The sequence below is a fragment of the Scylla paramamosain genome, chromosome 35 (genome assembly GCF_035594125.1).
Source record: "Scylla paramamosain isolate STU-SP2022 chromosome 35, ASM3559412v1, whole genome shotgun sequence".
NCBI classification, from domain to species: domain Eukaryota; kingdom Metazoa; phylum Arthropoda; class Malacostraca; order Decapoda; family Portunidae; genus Scylla; species Scylla paramamosain.
The window spans coordinates 13,171,664-13,187,967 of NC_087185.1; the positions used below are offsets into that span (position 1 = coordinate 13,171,664).

At 38.6% G+C, this 16,304-nt stretch overlaps 1 protein-coding gene and 1 long non-coding RNA gene across 3 annotated transcripts in view; both read right to left on the reverse strand.

Annotated features, from left to right (window-relative positions):
• Positions 1–2,662, reverse strand: part of LOC135090447 (uncharacterized) — a 108,742-nt gene extending 106,080 nt beyond the window's left edge. The window contains exons 1-2 of the long non-coding RNA XR_010261915.1: positions 2,419–2,662; positions 669–873 (exon numbers count right to left, since the gene is read on the reverse strand). This is a non-coding gene — a long non-coding RNA (uncharacterized LOC135090447). The remainder of the gene's footprint in view (positions 1–668; positions 874–2,418) is intronic.
• An 851-nt stretch (positions 2,663–3,513) lies between these two features.
• On the reverse strand, positions 3,514–11,589 carry LOC135090668 (endonuclease G, mitochondrial-like). 2 transcript variants are annotated; one of them, XM_063987625.1, is made up of 8 exons: positions 11,396–11,589; positions 10,443–10,672; positions 9,804–9,997; positions 8,908–9,031; positions 7,922–8,034; positions 7,616–7,697; positions 6,339–6,437; positions 3,514–4,811 (listed from the first exon to the last, which is right to left on the reverse strand). In XM_063987625.1, exons 2-8 carry the CDS (start codon positions 10,662–10,664, stop codon positions 4,707–4,709), a joined length of 939 nt encoding a protein of 312 aa, XP_063843695.1. In that variant the 5' UTR covers positions 10,665–10,672; positions 11,396–11,589; the 3' UTR covers positions 3,514–4,706. The 2 variants fall into 2 exon arrangements, with proteins under 2 accessions (XP_063843695.1, XP_063843696.1); XM_063987626.1 differs by having other exon boundaries at positions 10,443–10,684.
• Positions 11,590–16,304: the final 4,715 nt, after the last annotated feature.

Here is a 16,304-nt window from a genome sequence, read left to right on the forward strand (position 1 = left end):
CATCATATAAAAAAATAATAATAAATAAATAGATAAATAAATAGTTACATCATCAGGCTGCACAAGTTCACATCATACGGAAGAAAATTAAGAGGCTGCACGTAGTGAAAAAATAAATCAATAAATAAATAAATTGATGAAATATAAAATAACAAAGTGAACATAAGTAATAACAAGCGTATCTAAGAATATTAAATAACAGTCAACAATGCTAAGCTGCAGTAAAGAAAATAGATAATATATAAAAAATATATATATACACTGAAAATAATAACAAAATCAATAACTATGAGGCTGCACGTAGTAGTGAAAAAAAAAAAACAGATGAAATATAAAATAACAAGGTGAACGTAAGATAAGTGATAACAAGCGTATTTAAGAATATTAAATAACAGTCAATAATGCTAAGCTGCAGTAACAGTCAACAATGCTAAGCTGCAGTAAAGAAAACAGATAATATATAAAAAAAAGAAATAATATACACTGAAAATAATAACAGAATCAATACTGTATGCACTGAGTAACGAGGAAAATAAACAGAAAAAAAAGTACTTTTTGTATATTAACCTGGCAGTTAAATTAACTAAATAATTACACTACTGTACCAACAGAAGCACTAAAGTCATTCCTATTTCTCCAATAAGCATGAAAACTTTCCCAGTGTTTACCTTCAGCACCTTAGTCTTCGTCTGCAGTGGTCCTGGCGAGGGGGAGGCGGGGAGGTGACACAGGGCCAAGGCACCACGCTTCAACACTAGGCTTTTTATCACACCCTTCATTTAGGCTTCCCTCGTCACCCTTGCGTGATCGACTGACCACCTCAGCCTTCTGTGTGTTCGATTGGCCCTCAGGAAACAGGCTTCAATACCACACCTATAAAATTAACGAATACATCAAATAAATAGTTATATAATAGAAAATCCATAAGTAATGTATTTTATTGTATACAGATGAACTAAAGTCAACAGTGGCAAACATTCCCTCAGTGTTCGATAACGTTGTAGTGTCAAACAATATGGATTTCTTATTCCACTTTCGCTCATGGTTTGAAAATAACAGCTTTATGAACAACAGCTAAACATATCATTATTCGTCCATAAAGTTTTTTTTTTCTTTTCTTTTTTCATGTTTCTTATTCTTGAATAACGTCGCCTTGTGTGTGTGTGTGTGTGTGTGTGTGTGTAGAGAGAGAGAGAGAGAGAGAGAGAGAGAGAGAGAGAGAGAGAGAGAGAGAGAGAGAGAGAGAGAGAGAGAGAGAGAGAGAGAGAGAGAAATTCTTTTCAGGGCTTCAGTACCGTATTTAATAATGAAGCATGTTATTGTGTATATCACTATGGGTAGGAATGCACAACAGCCAACATTATGCATTCCAAAACCTCTTACCTAATATCATTCTAGTATCAGCACAATCTTTACTTATTTATTTATTTATTTACTGATTTTTATTTCTTATTTGCTTATCTATTAATTTACTTTTATTAACTTTTTTTTTTCATTTTATCATTATTTTGTTTTGTCAAGCTTAATTTCTTTTAGCAGCCATTTTCCTTAGTGGTACCTCTGTCGTAAAACAGCAGCAAGAAAAACAATATTTTATGTCACCACCATTACTACCTAAGATGAATAATTGCACTAACCCGCCTTGTTAACATGCTCGGCTCGCCAAAACTTTCGTCACATGACCTTTCTGGTTGCTTGCTGCCGCCAATCTTACGATTGGCGGCTGAGTTAAGTAGTCAACGCATATTCAAAGTTACGAAAAGGAGTTTCGGTTCAGGTCATGCATGTTTTTTTTTTTTTAATCGTTACGTGTTATTTTAGAAATTAATGGGGTGGGTTCATTTATTGATAATAAAAATGTGAAAATAAAGTGAAAGAAAATCATGACGCATCTTCGTTTTTTTTTTTTTACATCCTCGTAGTGTTGTAGTGTTTAAATTCGGAAAAAAAAAAACGCATCGGTTTCAATTCATTTCAAGACAATTTTATTATAATGTGACAGGTTACATTATGCTCTTTATTGATGTGTTAACTGTTCCTCGGGAATCACATTAACTTCCATATCGTTAGGCTTTGCCCGCGACGGTGGGGTCCTCATCTCCCGCGCCTCGTCCAGACACCTTCATCTGACATTCCACACTTGCCCTGCTGTTACAAAAACCTCGTGATGCATCGCCGATTTATTGTAATTTCCAACACTTTCGACTTCGTGTTATCAATCATGAAAGACATATTCTGTTAAAACCAACTGCCATCAAAACTCAACTTTGGCTTTGCAACCGGAGAAAAAAATGATTCGAAGGCTGTTAATTTGAAAAATACACCTCTTCTCGTCCACCATTCCCTGTGGCCTATATATCTCACGAGGCGAAGGCGTCCAGTAATCTCGCAAGACCCAGCGGTGTCACGGTAACTCACCAAAAAGGAAGAAAATAAGAACGCCATGCGGCTCTGCAGGCGTAGCGCTTCACTCTAACGCGACCAGGGTGGATTAATCAGAGAACAAAATAAATACTTGATGCGCACCCTTTCAATTGTTTCTGGGACTTCCGGTTAGTGCTTACGATGGTTAAAGCACCTTATAATCTACTTTTCTTTTTATTATTCCAGTAATGAAATATGTATTAGAAGCACATCTCTATCATTATTCCTATAATTTATGTGTATTTACGAGTATGTTTGCAAGAGTTTTAATCTCTTAGGATGACATAACTAGACATACATTTATTATTTTGTTTCGTGGGAAAGTATAGGCAGAGCATGAAATTAAAATCATGATTTAAAAGAAAAAAATGCCTAATTTTGCATATACTCCTGTTCTGAATTTTTCGATGACACTTCTCTTCTCATCTTTTCGATATTTTCAAGCTAACTTAACAGTTTTATTTCCCACTAATACCTACTCTGCTTTCATTTACATATTTGTACCTATATTCTCTACTATTTTCCACTTCCTTCTCTGTTCATTCTCTTTTCTTACAATCTTCATAAACCTTTATCAGTTCATCACTTTTTTACCTAAATTTTAGCTCTAAGGCATCCTTCAGCTAAGAGGACGTGTGTGGGAGGCGCTGGAGGGAGGGAAGGACGAAGGAAGTAGAGAGGGAGACGAGGGAGGGAAGGAGGGCCTGTCAGTATCAGGTGGCGGTCAGGGGAGGGGAATCAGGTAGCCATTAGTTCTCTCCCTTCCAGTGACCTCTCTCTCTCTCTCTCTCTCTCTCTCTCTCTCTCTCTCTCTCTCTCCTGAGTATTTGAGAAGAACGTAGTGGTGTAGTAAAGAAAAATTCATCTTTTTATAAGAAATAACACAAAAGTACCAATAATAGTAGTAGTAGTAGTAGTAGTAGTAGTATAAAAAGTATAATAGGCAAAGATAGTAGTAGTAGCAACAAGCAGCAGCAGTGACACACACACACACACAAAAAAAAAAAAAACACTTTCAGGCAGATAATTTCTCACTCCCAATAAAGGTGAAGTGCATAATAAGAACAAAGGCATCCTCAAAACCCTATTTATATTTGCAACAACATTTATTAGCCACACAAGGGCAATTCCAGTGTGTAAATTATTCACTTCTTAGAATATGTACATTAATATTACATACTTTCACATATATACGTACTGAGAGAGAGAGAGAGAGAGAGAGAGAGAGAGAGAGAGAGAGAGAGAGAGAGAGAGAGAGAGAGAGAGAGAGAGAGAGAGATAAAGCTTCATTATAAATAGATAAGTGAAAATTAAAAAAAAAAATGTAGACATACAATAAGTTGGTGAAGTACACAACATGAGCACATAAGTAAATCATAAAGTTCAAAGTACACAGAACTTAGCACACAGGACTACCTAACTGCCACACAGTGATGAACACCTGACTGACATAACCTTTATTACTTTTAGCAAGGATATATACTGAAAATTGACCTAAACTCTCACTTTTCCTAGTCTATTACCAGTCTTCTCTTTGCTGTTATGCAATGTCAGGTAGTACTGTGGGTATATTACTATGCTGGATATAATTCATCATTTCTGTATTTCTTGAAGATACATTAATATCTGGCATTTAAAAAAGCTACATCTACTTATACAATGTACAGTTTAGCACAAAAAATTCACAGAGGGCTTAATGGACCATTATAAATCATATGTACAGTACAGAATTCTAATTACAAGGACCCTAATAAAGTACAAGTCTCTCTCTCTCTCTCTCTCTCTCTCTCTCTCTCTCTCTCTCTCTCTCTCTCTCTCTCTCTGACCAAGATATGCCAAATTTAAGGAAATAGCATATTCCTTGTCTAAAGATAAATTTGTTGAAAAACTGTGAAAATGGAACCAACTTTTAATTTAAAGGATAAAATTTATCATTGCTCATCACTGCAAACTGTACTACACAGTTGTACTTGTCACTGATCACAGCTTCCAATCATACATTAAGAAAGGAAACTTGCACATGAGCCACTTCCAGAAATTTCAAAGTTAGCATCATTGAAGACACTTTTATTCTTCATACAATTTCCCATTTCAGATATAAATACATTTAAATTATTAAATATATACACACAATAAACCTATAATGCTACAGCTCATGAAACATGTATCACACTTTTGTTACACTTGACAAGATGTTTTTGACTTTCTTGGAATTGTGTCAGATTAAAGGAAGAAGAAAAGAAAAAGAAAAAAATTTGCATGTAAATAGAAGAGCATCCCCTTTAAAACCAGCCCACCTTCTTGCCATTGATCTTCTTGAAGCTCTTCTTGCTTAATTTGTCAAAGAAGAGGAGACCTGACGCCCGCTCTATCACCTCCTCGGGAACCTGAAGACAGAGTGTACAGAGTGAAGGAAGGCAGAGAACACAATAGGTCAATAGGAAAATAAAGTTTGAACCTACAACTGTCAGCTCAAAATGCAACAGATTTTGTTCAATCTCCTTACTCTGATAAAGCTTAATGTATGCTAATGTCTCTTTTGTTGACTTAGTTACAATTCACCTTAGTTGTTCATACGGTCACCAGGTCATCCAGTGATGTTGCCTTTAACTGAATGGTTAGTGTGGTCTTTATAACTTTCCTGTCCTTCAGTCAGTTTTCTACAAGGATATTCTGGTTTTAAAACTTACATGCTCCTCTGTTCTCAATGATTTGTTCATGTTTCTCAGGCATGAATGCTAGAATATTTTTTGTTTAGTGTCAGGTTTTCCCCTAATCTCCTATAGCAGGGGTTCTCAACTTTTTAATCTTATGTGCCCCTTGCAATCCTCCATATTGGTAGTATACCCCTTACCTAGAATGCAGCAGAACACAGTCAGAATATAACATATTCATCCAGGAATTCATCACTATATAATAACAAGCATGTTCACAAATCTATCGGTGTGTGATTACAAAAAAAATCTGCTCATAAGTCTATCAATATATTCTTTTTTCTTTTTTGCAGGAGCAGAATGAAGTCAAAACATAACATATACATCCAGGAATTCATAAGTATATAATACCAAACATGTTCACAAATTTATCAGTGTGTGATGACAAAAAATCTGCTCATAAATTTATCAGTATATAAAAACTATTATTAAATGTACCCATGAATTCATAAGTACTGCATGTAATGACAACAGTAGATGTCTGTGAATTTATGGCCCAGTCGAGGTCCTATACTAGACCTGCCACATACCCTAAAACTCCTCTCATGTACCCCCTGGCAGTAAATTTACACATCCCTCAGATTGAAAACCCCAGTCCTTCAGGGTCAGACCTTCAATCAATGCCTTCAATCATCTCCATGTGTTGCCTCACCCTCATTTTCTTCAACTCTCTTGTTTTCTTTCAACTTCCACAGAATTATTTCCTTTACATCTTTCCTCATTATCATCACCTTTTTTATATCAAGATTTACTCCTACTAACCACTACTGACCACACGTTTGTTTTACATCTCATACCTATCACAAAAACGTCTTATTCCAAGGAAAAATTATTAGTAAAATTCACACTAAACCAAAAGGAATGATATACAATACTGAATTTCTTGAAACTTTTGGTCAATGATGATGTACTCCAGTTAAGGCAGTAAATGTAACTTTCTTATGATTATCAGTGATTGTATTACATAAACAGTGAAGTGTATAAGATGACAAGACCATTTCATGTGATCCATTGCTTATAGAAGACTTCCTATAGAGCAGCAGAGTTGAAAAAAATTTAGACTCCAATCACTTGACTATCTACTATGTATCTATGACCTTGATTCTTTCCTGCATTATACAAAAATAAATAAAAGACAGACTACAGGAAAAGAACAACCTAAAGAAAATCTACACCAGTTGAACATGAGGGACAACTCACAAGGAAGGTGGTGAGTGGCGTGCTGTCCTCTATCGCAGCATTAGGCAGCAAGTATGACTCCAGTTCAAAATCCCCTGACTGAGTCTCACACACCACAACCTACAAAACACAAGAGGTTAAAATGTCAACATCACCTTTGTGCTCTGGAAAAAGAATGCTGAAAAGAGAGAGAGAGAGAGAGAGAGAGAGAGAGAGAGAGAGAGAGAGAGAGAGAGAGAGAGAGAGAGAGAGAGAGAGAGAGAGAGAGAGAGAGAGAGAGAGAGAGAGAGAGAGAGAGAGAGAGAGAGAGAGAGAGAGAGAGAGAGAGAGAGAGAGAGAGAGAGAGAGAGAGAGAGAGAGAGAGAGAGAGAGAGAGAGAGAGAGAGAGAGAGAGAGAGAGAGAGAGAGAGAGAGAGAGAGAGAGAGAGTCGTGTCTGACCTCCAGTGAACTTAACATATAGATACATATGACCTCTATTGTAAATACTGTATATATATAACCATATCATTTTCTAGTTTATTAATCTATTTATTTGCTTATTATTTATACATTGATTTAATCACTGGTTACATACATATGCCTATACATCTTAGCAAAATATTAATATTTATTATACCACACACAGTAATGCTTTAAAATAGTTATACACGACAAAGATAACTTTAGCACAGGCCACAATGAACATGTGTTTAATAGTTTAAATAAAAAGAGAGAGAGAGAGAGAGAGAGAGAGAGAGAGAGAGAGAGAGAGAGAGAGAGAGAGAGAGAGAGAGAGAGAGAGAGAGAGAGAGAGAGAGAGAGAGAGAGAGAGAGAGAGAGAGAGAGAGAGAGAGAGAGAGAGAGAGAGAGAGAGAGAGAGAGAGAGAGAGAGAGAGAGAGAGAGAGAGAGAAAATACCTTCATATATAAAGAAATTTTTCCAAAATATTTTAATGTTATGTCTTGATTTTACATTTTTCTTCAGAGTAATTAGTAAAATATACATTCATAAAACATGTTTCAGTATTATCAACAGAAGCTAGATCTCAGGAGATGTTAGCAGGGCCAGTTTTAAGCCTATCTGACCAATTTCATTAAATTGGGCCCTGCACCTTAAGGGACCCCCGCACCAGTGGCAACAAAGTTACCGCTTGAAGCCTTTTCTGTATCCTAAGAGGAATAAACCACTACTGAAAACGTTAAATGAAAAATGAGAAATTATTATTCCTCACGAAATATGAACACACATAAATTTTTACTTTTGTAGAGTAGGGGCCCTGCCATCAGTTTTCTGATGTTAGTCACTGAATGTTAGTCACCTTAAAGAAGTGTGTTGGGACTGCCACATGGTTTGGTCCCAAGACTTGGTATTTGACGTAAAGTTTCCCATCCTCCTCTTGTCTGTGGTTTAAATAAGTCATGAATATTAAGCTTAAGAAGAAGCCACAACATTGAAAGGAGTAATAATATATCATGAAGAAGTGTGAGGTTGAATGAATACATTTATTGGAAATTAAATGCTTGTGGAAAGATTTTGGTATGATTTCTGCATGTACAGAAACACAATAAATTGCAGCCAAATATTCCAGCTCTCTTGCTCTACCTGTCAGAACCATTTGTCCTACCTGGGCAGATAAAGTGGACCGGTGCACACATACACACTGGCATAACTCCGGGTCAGCTTCCTGCAGTACGATTCCAACTCATTCCACTTATCTCGGTTGAAACCTTTTCCTACCTGTGGAAGTAATGCTAATATCACCAAAACTTTCCTGTCTATTAACTGACAATAAGTACACATTTCAAAAGTAACAAAGGCCAAGTGCAGCATCATTAAATGGCTTCATTATCTAGAAAAAATGGAAGAAACTTAAATAACCAAGTATCTGAGTACCATAAATTTGGCTGACTTGCAGTGAAGTGTTAGAACAGAGTGGTGAAGTATATAAGATAAAGGAAATGCTAGAACAGGAAAAGTGTAAGGAAACTTATGTAGACAAACAGACAGCAGGTCACCACTCCAGGGAAATAAAGATGATTTGGGCCACCAAAAGACACTCATGCAATACTTTATGTGTAACAATCCACTTGTAGCACAATGTGATGAGCTCAACAGATTTAAAACATTTAACAGCTTTCACCTTGTTTCTCTATCTAAGGAACATATGGTAGAGGAACTACATTTGCAAGATTTTGAAAAGAAGAAAGAGGAAGATTCACCATTAGAGAAAGCAACAAGACAAGCAAGGAAATTACAAATGCAAGTGGGAGCCAAAGCAAAGGCAATCCCCCACACCTACTACTGGACTGGAGGAGACACAGCCTGGCTGCACTCTTCATGGCCAGGATGGATGAATACTCCCACTGTATCCACTGTGTCATAACAAGGCAAATAAAATGGATGGATGAAAAGGACTAGAGATCCTCTCCTCTACATTTTTACCCCTACAATGAGACAAAGCATGACATGTCTTGGCTAATCCACTTTATCTTAATCACATATGCAGACAGTTAGATTCTTAACACTGACAGAGCCATTCACAAATCAAATCTAGCATTTATTCACACAGCACTTTTATGCATACATTAGAGGCAGTGTTCAAAGCTGTACCTGGGGAGCCATGTTGGACAGAAGGAAGGTCTGGTTACAGTCAAATTGAGAGAGCTTGTGATTGCCTGCTGCTGCCATGTGTCCTCTATCAAAGCCACTGCCTTTGTAATCCTGGTTTTCAGATCTGAGTGAGGAGAAAATACTATTTTTGTGTGACAATATTCAATGATAGGAAAATATGTCAAAATGTTTTACATTTCAGCTATTAAAACTAAACCGTATACAGTAAAATCCCTCTTATCCGGCATCAACGGGACCGCCGACATGCCGGATAGTTGAATATTGCCGGATACTTGAATAGAAGTGAAATTATGTCCACAATCACCACCCTACACTCATGCATGTTACCATAACAAAGATCAGCTGATCTTAATCAGCAGTTGATCTGATCAGCTGCTTAAGTGTAAGCACAACACGCTTCCTCTTTTCTACAACTTTAGGCATGATGAAGGCGTTAGGCAATAAACAATGCACACGCGGGACTGAGTCACTGAGTAAACACAGTGCAGTGGGCCGTGGGTAGTGCAAAGCAGTGCGCTCTGGTGGCGAGGGGACAAAGTATGCCTCACGCAGGAATTTTAATCAATTTTATGAGTACACATTGATTTTTTATTGATTTTAAGGCTCGGGGAGAAATGTGCCGGATACTTGAAGCTGCCGGATACTCGAATGCCGGATGAGAGGGATTTTACTGTACAAATGCCATCCAGTATGTTGCTGAGGACTAATATTGTATACATCTCCAGAACATGGAAAATACAATTCAAGATACAAACAAGATTTCACCCTCATTTTACCGGCATCAGAAGAACTGCATGACAAACATGACAGTGTTTTGCAGTCATGATGGTAACTCACTCAGAAACAAGCAGTACAATACATCACAGCAGCACCACCTGAAATACTCATGTATGGAGGGATCTTCATGGAAGTCACACTTTGATCTGTCCACATCTGGATTCTTGGCAAGACGGTCTGCAGTAAGATGTTCACACACCCAGTAGGGAACCCGATTCCTTGCATCATATGATATTACATAGTCAGCTCTTGCCCGCACATTGTTCAGGGAAGGGAAGCCATACTGCATTATCTGTGAATTGCCTCTTATTCAACTGAGATGTTTTAAGTATCATTTCTAAATTCATCATTCAATAATACAATAGTGAAATCAGACACTCATTGCATTAATATTTCATGTGCACTGCACAGTACAAACTGATGGCTACAAAAGAGACAAATGTGATCATGCATTGAATGATAACACCTTTCATTCTTTCATAATGATTTCCATACAAATTTTTTGAGTATAAAAATAATATTAATTGGTAATAGGCAGCTAGGGGACCATACGTGTCAGTTATCAGTCTTTATGAGGCACTTCAGAGACAGCACTTGATAGAAGAGTAGATTATATGAGGAACAGTAAAACCAACTTTCACCTAACTGGCAGCTGGCACTGGATAACACAAGCACTGGAACACTAACATAGAGGGCTAAGATTAATTTAATAATAAAGCATTACAGGTAAGACACACCTCAGTCACCCTGGGGACATCAGGATTCAGAGGAGCAAGTTCTGCTGGGGCCTGCATGCTGTATCCCTGCAGGGCTGCTGCTGAAACTTTCCCAAACACTCCACTAAATAATCCTTCTGGCAATCCATCCAACTCACGGGAGGTGAAGCCAAACCACCAACCAGTGCCTGCAGCAGCCCCCAGTGCTGCCAGGCGTGAGCCATAGTGGAGGAGTCTGGACATGGTGGTCACTGCAACAGGCCCTGTCATCAGTATTAATGCAGCTTGTTACTACTTTGCATTACATAATTCCTTATGGGTTTTGAACATGACATACTGAAGTTTTACTTTCTAATAAAACTGTGCACAATGTAAGAGTTAATAATGTTACACACTAATTTACAATACTAATAAATAAATAAATATAAATAAATAAATAAATAAATAAATAAATAAATAAATAAATATATATATATATATATATATATATATATATATATATATATATATATATATATATATATATATATATATATATATAAAACATAATTTGCTGAAGTCTATGGCTATTTTTCAGGCTGCTAAGTCAACAAGTTCAGAGCAATATTTTTAATGTTTTTAGATTGTTACATTATGTCGTATATTGTGATTTCACTAATTTTGGAGACAGCTGTAAGACTTATCCCTCACTACCACGAGTTGTGCAGGGTGAGGGTAAGGTTCGAGCGATGTGGGGGCAACACAGACTCAGTGACTGCCTAGTCTCCATGGCTATACAAGTTCATACAGGATAGCATGACGACAGGACTGAGTTGTGTCATGTGTGTAGCTCAGCTTATGGAATTATAGTAAGCTATCACTTTCCTTTTATTTGGAACCACCGCAGAAAGGGTCCTGATGATAGTTCATTCCAACAGATATTTATAATGAAATATATGAAAAAATTACAAATATCAAAATATTACTGCACCCACCTATGTGTGTTATGCCGGTAACGTTTTACCAATAAAATACCTCACTGTTCCACTTTACAATCACTTGCATGAATTCTGAAGGCAGAATAGTAGATTGAGCGGACAAGAAATGCCCTAACTAATCGTATAAAACACCCCTGAGAGCGCAACAAATGGGAGACACAAGCACACGTTGGTTTTGTTTACGCGTGGACAGCTGTACCGGCGCGCGGGAAATTTAAATGCCAGTACTTCAGTAATTACTCTGATTTATTTATTCTATTTATATGCTATATAATTTCACATATAATAATAATGATTTAGCGCATGTTTAACTGCCAAGTTGAGTGAAACTACTGTAGACTAACCTAAATTATGTCATGATTTCTTAAATTTCAGTACCAGAAAAGATGTACTTAAACTGAATCAGACACCTGATGTGTCACAAGAAGTCATTTACATGTTTTCATAATGATGGAATGACATGGTTGTATGGTGCATGCAACTATAAGTAAAGCATTCACCAGCTGCAAGCGTGTGGAAAAGTAATGTAATGTGGCCACTGTTGTACTTACACCATCATTTTACATTAATAACACATTGTCTGTAGGTAAATTTTCATAGTATTATGCCATCCTTTAAATTTCATAACAAAAATATCTTATATTCAGAGATTTTGATGGTTTGAATTTATAGGCTATAATAACTTAAACATATCAACAAATCTCTCTCAGGCTTTGGTCAGGAAAGTTAGATCTACCATTTGCCATGTCCCGCCTGAACCCTGTAATTTCCCGTAATTGCCACCCAACAATCTCCTAATTTTTTTTTCTTTTTTTTTTATGTAGGAAGGATACTGGCCAAGGGCAACAAAAATCTAATAAAAAAAAATGCCCACTGAAATGCCAGTCTCATAAAAGGGTCAAAGCAGTAGTCAAAAATTGGTGGATAAGTGTCTTGAAACCTCCCTCTTGAAGGAATTCAAGTCATAGGAAGGTGGAAATACAGAAGAAGGCAGGGAGTTCCAGAGTTTACCAGAGAAAGGGATGAATGATTGAGAATACTGGTTAACTCTTGCGTTAGAGAGGTGGACAGAATAGGGGTGAGAGAAAGAAGAAAGTCTTGTGCAGCGAGGCCGCGGAAGGAGGGGAGGCATGCAGTTAGCAAGATCAGAAGAGCAGTTGGCATGAAAATAGCGGTAGAAGACAGCTAGATATGCAACATTGCGGCGGTGAGAGAGGGGCTGAAGACAGTCAGTTAGAGGAGAGGAGTTGATGAGACGAAAAGCTTTTGATTCCACCCTGTCTAGAAGAGCAGTATGAGTGGAACCCCCCCAGACATGTGAAGCATACTCCATACATAGACGGATAAGGCCCTTGTACAGAGTTAGCAGCTGGGGGGGTGAGAAAAACTGGCGGAGACGTCTCAGAACACCTAACTCCATAGAAGCTGTTTTAGCTAGAGATGAGATGTGAAGTTTCCAGTTCAGATTATAAGTAAAGGACAGACCGAGGATGTTCAGTGTAGAAGAGGGGGACAGTTGAGTGTCATTGAAGAAGAGGGGATAGTTGTCTGGAAGATTGTGTCGAGTTGATAGATGGAGGAATTGAGTTTTTGAGGCATTGAACAATACCAAGTTTGCTCTGCCCCAATCAGAAATTTTAGAAAGATCAGAAGTCAGGCGTTCTGTGGCTTCCCTGCGTGATATGTTTACCTCCTGAAGGGTTGGACGTCTATGAAAAGACGTGGAAAAGTGCAGGGTGGTATCATCAGCATAGGAGTGGATAGGACAAGAAGTTTGGTTTAGAAGATCATTAATGAATAATAAGAAGAGAGTGGGTGACAGGACAGAACCCTGAGGAACACCACTGTTAATAGATTTAGGAGAAGAACAGTGACCGTCTACCACAGCAGCAATAGAACGGTCAGAAAGGAAACTTGAGATGAAGTTACAGAGAGAAGGATAGAAACCGTAGGAGGGTAGTTTGGAAATCAAAGCTTTGTGCCAGACTCTATCAAAGGCTTTTGATATGTCCAAGGCAAGAGCAAAAGTTTCACCAAAGTCTCTAAAAGAGGATGACCAAAACTCAGTAAGGAAAGCCAGAAGATCACCAGTAGAGCGGCCTTGACGGAACCCATACTGGCGATCAGATAGAAGGTTGTGAAGTGATAGATGTTTAAGAATCTTCCTGTTGAGGATAGATTCAAAAACTTTAGATAAGCAGGAAATTAAAGCAATAGGACGGTAGTTTGAGGGATTAGAGCGGTCACCCTTTTTAGGAACAGGTTGAATGTAGGCAAACTTCCAGCAAGAAGGAAAGGTAGATGTTGACAGACAGAGCTGAAAGAGTTTGACTAGGCAAGGTGCAAGCACGGAGGCACAGTTTCGGAGAACAATAGGAGGGACCCCATCAGGTCCATAAGCCTTCCGAGGGTTTAGGCCAGCGAGGGCATGGAAAACATCATTACGAAGAATTTTAATACGTGGCATGAAGTAGTCAGAGGGTGGAGGAGAGGGAGGAACAAGCTCAGAATCGTCCAAGGTAGAGTTTTTAGCAAAGGTTTGAGCAAAGAGTTCAGCTTTAGAAATAGATGTGATAGCAGTGGTGCCATCTGCTTGAAGAAGAGGAGGGAAAGAAGAAAAAGCAAAGTTATTGGAGATATTTTTGGCTAGATGCCAGAAATCACGAGGGGAGTTAGATCTTGAAAGGTTTTGACATTTTCTGTTAATGAAGGAGTTTTTGGCTAGTTGGAGAACAGACTTGGCATGGTTCCGGGCAGAAATATAAAGTGCATGAGATTCTGGTGATGGAAGGCTTAAGTACCTTTTGTGGGCCACCTCTCTATCATGTATAGCACGAGAACAAGCTGTGTTAAACCAAGGTTTAGAAGGTTTAGGACGAGAAAAAGAGTGAGGAATGTACGCCTCCATGCCAGACACTATCACCTCTGTTATGCGCTCAGCACACAAAGACGGGTCTCTGACACGGAAGCAGTAGTCATTCCAAGGAAAATCAGCAAAATACCTCCTCAGGTCCCCCAACTAGCAGAGGCAAAACGCCAGAGGCACCTTCGCTTAGGGGGATCCTGAGGAGGGATTGGAGTGATAGGACAAGATAAAGATATGAGATTGTGATCGGAGGAGCCCAACGGAGAAGAAAGGGTGACAGCATAAGCAGAAGGATTAGAGGTCAGGAAAAGGTCAAGAATGTTGGGCGTATCTCCAAGACGGTCAGGAATACGAGTAGGGTGTTGCACCAATTGCTCTAGGTCATGGAGGATAGCAAAGTTGTAGGCTAGTTCACCAGGATGGTCAGTGAAAGGAGAGGAAAGCCAAAGCTGGTGGTGAACATTGAAGTCTCCAAGAATGGAGATCTCTGCAAAAGGGAAGAGGGTCAGAATGTGCTCCACTTTGGAAGTTAAGTAGTCAAAGAATTTCTTATAGTCAGAGGAGTTAGGAGAGAGGTATACAGCACAGATAAATTTAGTATGAGAATGACTCTGTAGTCGTAGCCAGATGGTGGAAACTCGGAAGATTCAAGAGCGTGGGCACGAGAGCAAGTTAAGTCATTGCGCACATAAACGCAGCATCCAGCTTTGGATCGAAAATGAGGATAGAGAAAGTAGGAGGGAACAGAAAAGGGGCTACTGTCAGTTGCCTCAGACACCTGAGTTTCAGTGAGGAAAAGAAGATGAGGTTTAGAAGAGGAGAGGTGGTGTTCTACAGATTGAAAATTAGATCTTAGACCGCGAATGTTGCAGAAGTTAATGAAGAAAAAGTTGAGGGGGGTGTCAAGACACTTAGGGTCGTCGACGGAAAGGCAGTCCGACCTGGGGACATTTATGGTCCCCTCCCCAGATGGGGACTCCGAGGCTGGTGTAGGAGTCGCCATGATTTTAAAATTTTTGAGTGAAGGGTGTGTGTGTTATTAGGTGCTTGTAGTTTTGTGTGGAGGAAGAGAGTTGTCTTTAGAGGGCAGGCTGTGACTACCCCCTTGTGTTGTGAGACACAAAGGGAAACGTTCAGTGAGGTCACAGCTGGGTTTAATGATAAGTTCACAGCACCCCCTGAACAGTTTCTTTAGACCTCACTGGGAGTAATTATCGTTTCGGCAGGTGTCTACTGCCTCCTCCACTTAAGGGTAATTGAAAATTAAATCACATCTGACAAAACAAGTCTCATAATCGAGGGCTTTGCCGCCCAAGAACTCTCCTAAACTTTGAAAGCTTACTATTACCGTCGTTTCTAGGTTCGCCAACTTAGTTCAGGTATCAAAGTACTGGAATGGTAAGATTTACATGATGATGTAGGTAAGGATTTACGACCTGAAGGATGCTGTTTACATGTGTACACTCGTGCACTTGCCTTTCTTCTCCCTGTCTGTGTTTTTTTTCTGTATCGTCTAATCTTTCTGCAATTTTAATTCATTTTTACACATACATTATACCATACTTCAAGTGTTACATTTTTTTTTCAACATCTAAATTTGCTTGACATTATTATTCCCCGAGCGAAGCGAGGGGATTCTAATTTTGTTATTGCACATCTCTACAACCTACCGCTGCGACGCGTCTAAAAATTAGAATCCTCCAGCCGCTTGGGGGTAGGTCCTTTAAGTTGCTCCGCAGCTTAAAGCACCTATTATCTGGTTACTCATTTTCAGTCATACTATAAGAATGAGCAGTTAAATAAGAAAATACCAACAGTATAGTATGCATTTCTACTTATTCCACTCTAGCACATTCTAAAGTCTCTCTCTCTCTCTCTCTCTCTCTCTCTCTCTCTCTCTCTCTCTCTCTCTCTCTCTCTCTCTCTCTCTTTGGGATATTCCAACAGTCCCTTCGTGTCACAGCTGACGCTCATTTCATACCCCCAACATTTACTCAACCCTTATCAATCTTTATCTTTTGACTCACGCACATCTCAACG

Excerpts from the sequence above, each read along its gene's own strand:
- LOC135090668 (XM_063987625.1), bottom strand. The coding sequence starts at position 10,664 with ATGTCCAGACTCCTCCACTATGGCTCACGCCTGGCAGCACTGGGGGCT. Across the intron at positions 9,032-9,803 it reads TCCATACATGAGTATTTCAG|ATCTGAAAACCAGGATTACA; the intron begins GTGGTGCTGCTG and ends CTCCTCACTCAG. Across the intron at positions 7,698-7,921 it reads GGTCCACTTTATCTGCCCAG|ACAAGAGGAGGATGGGAAAC; the intron begins GTAGGACAAATG and ends TTTAAACCACAG.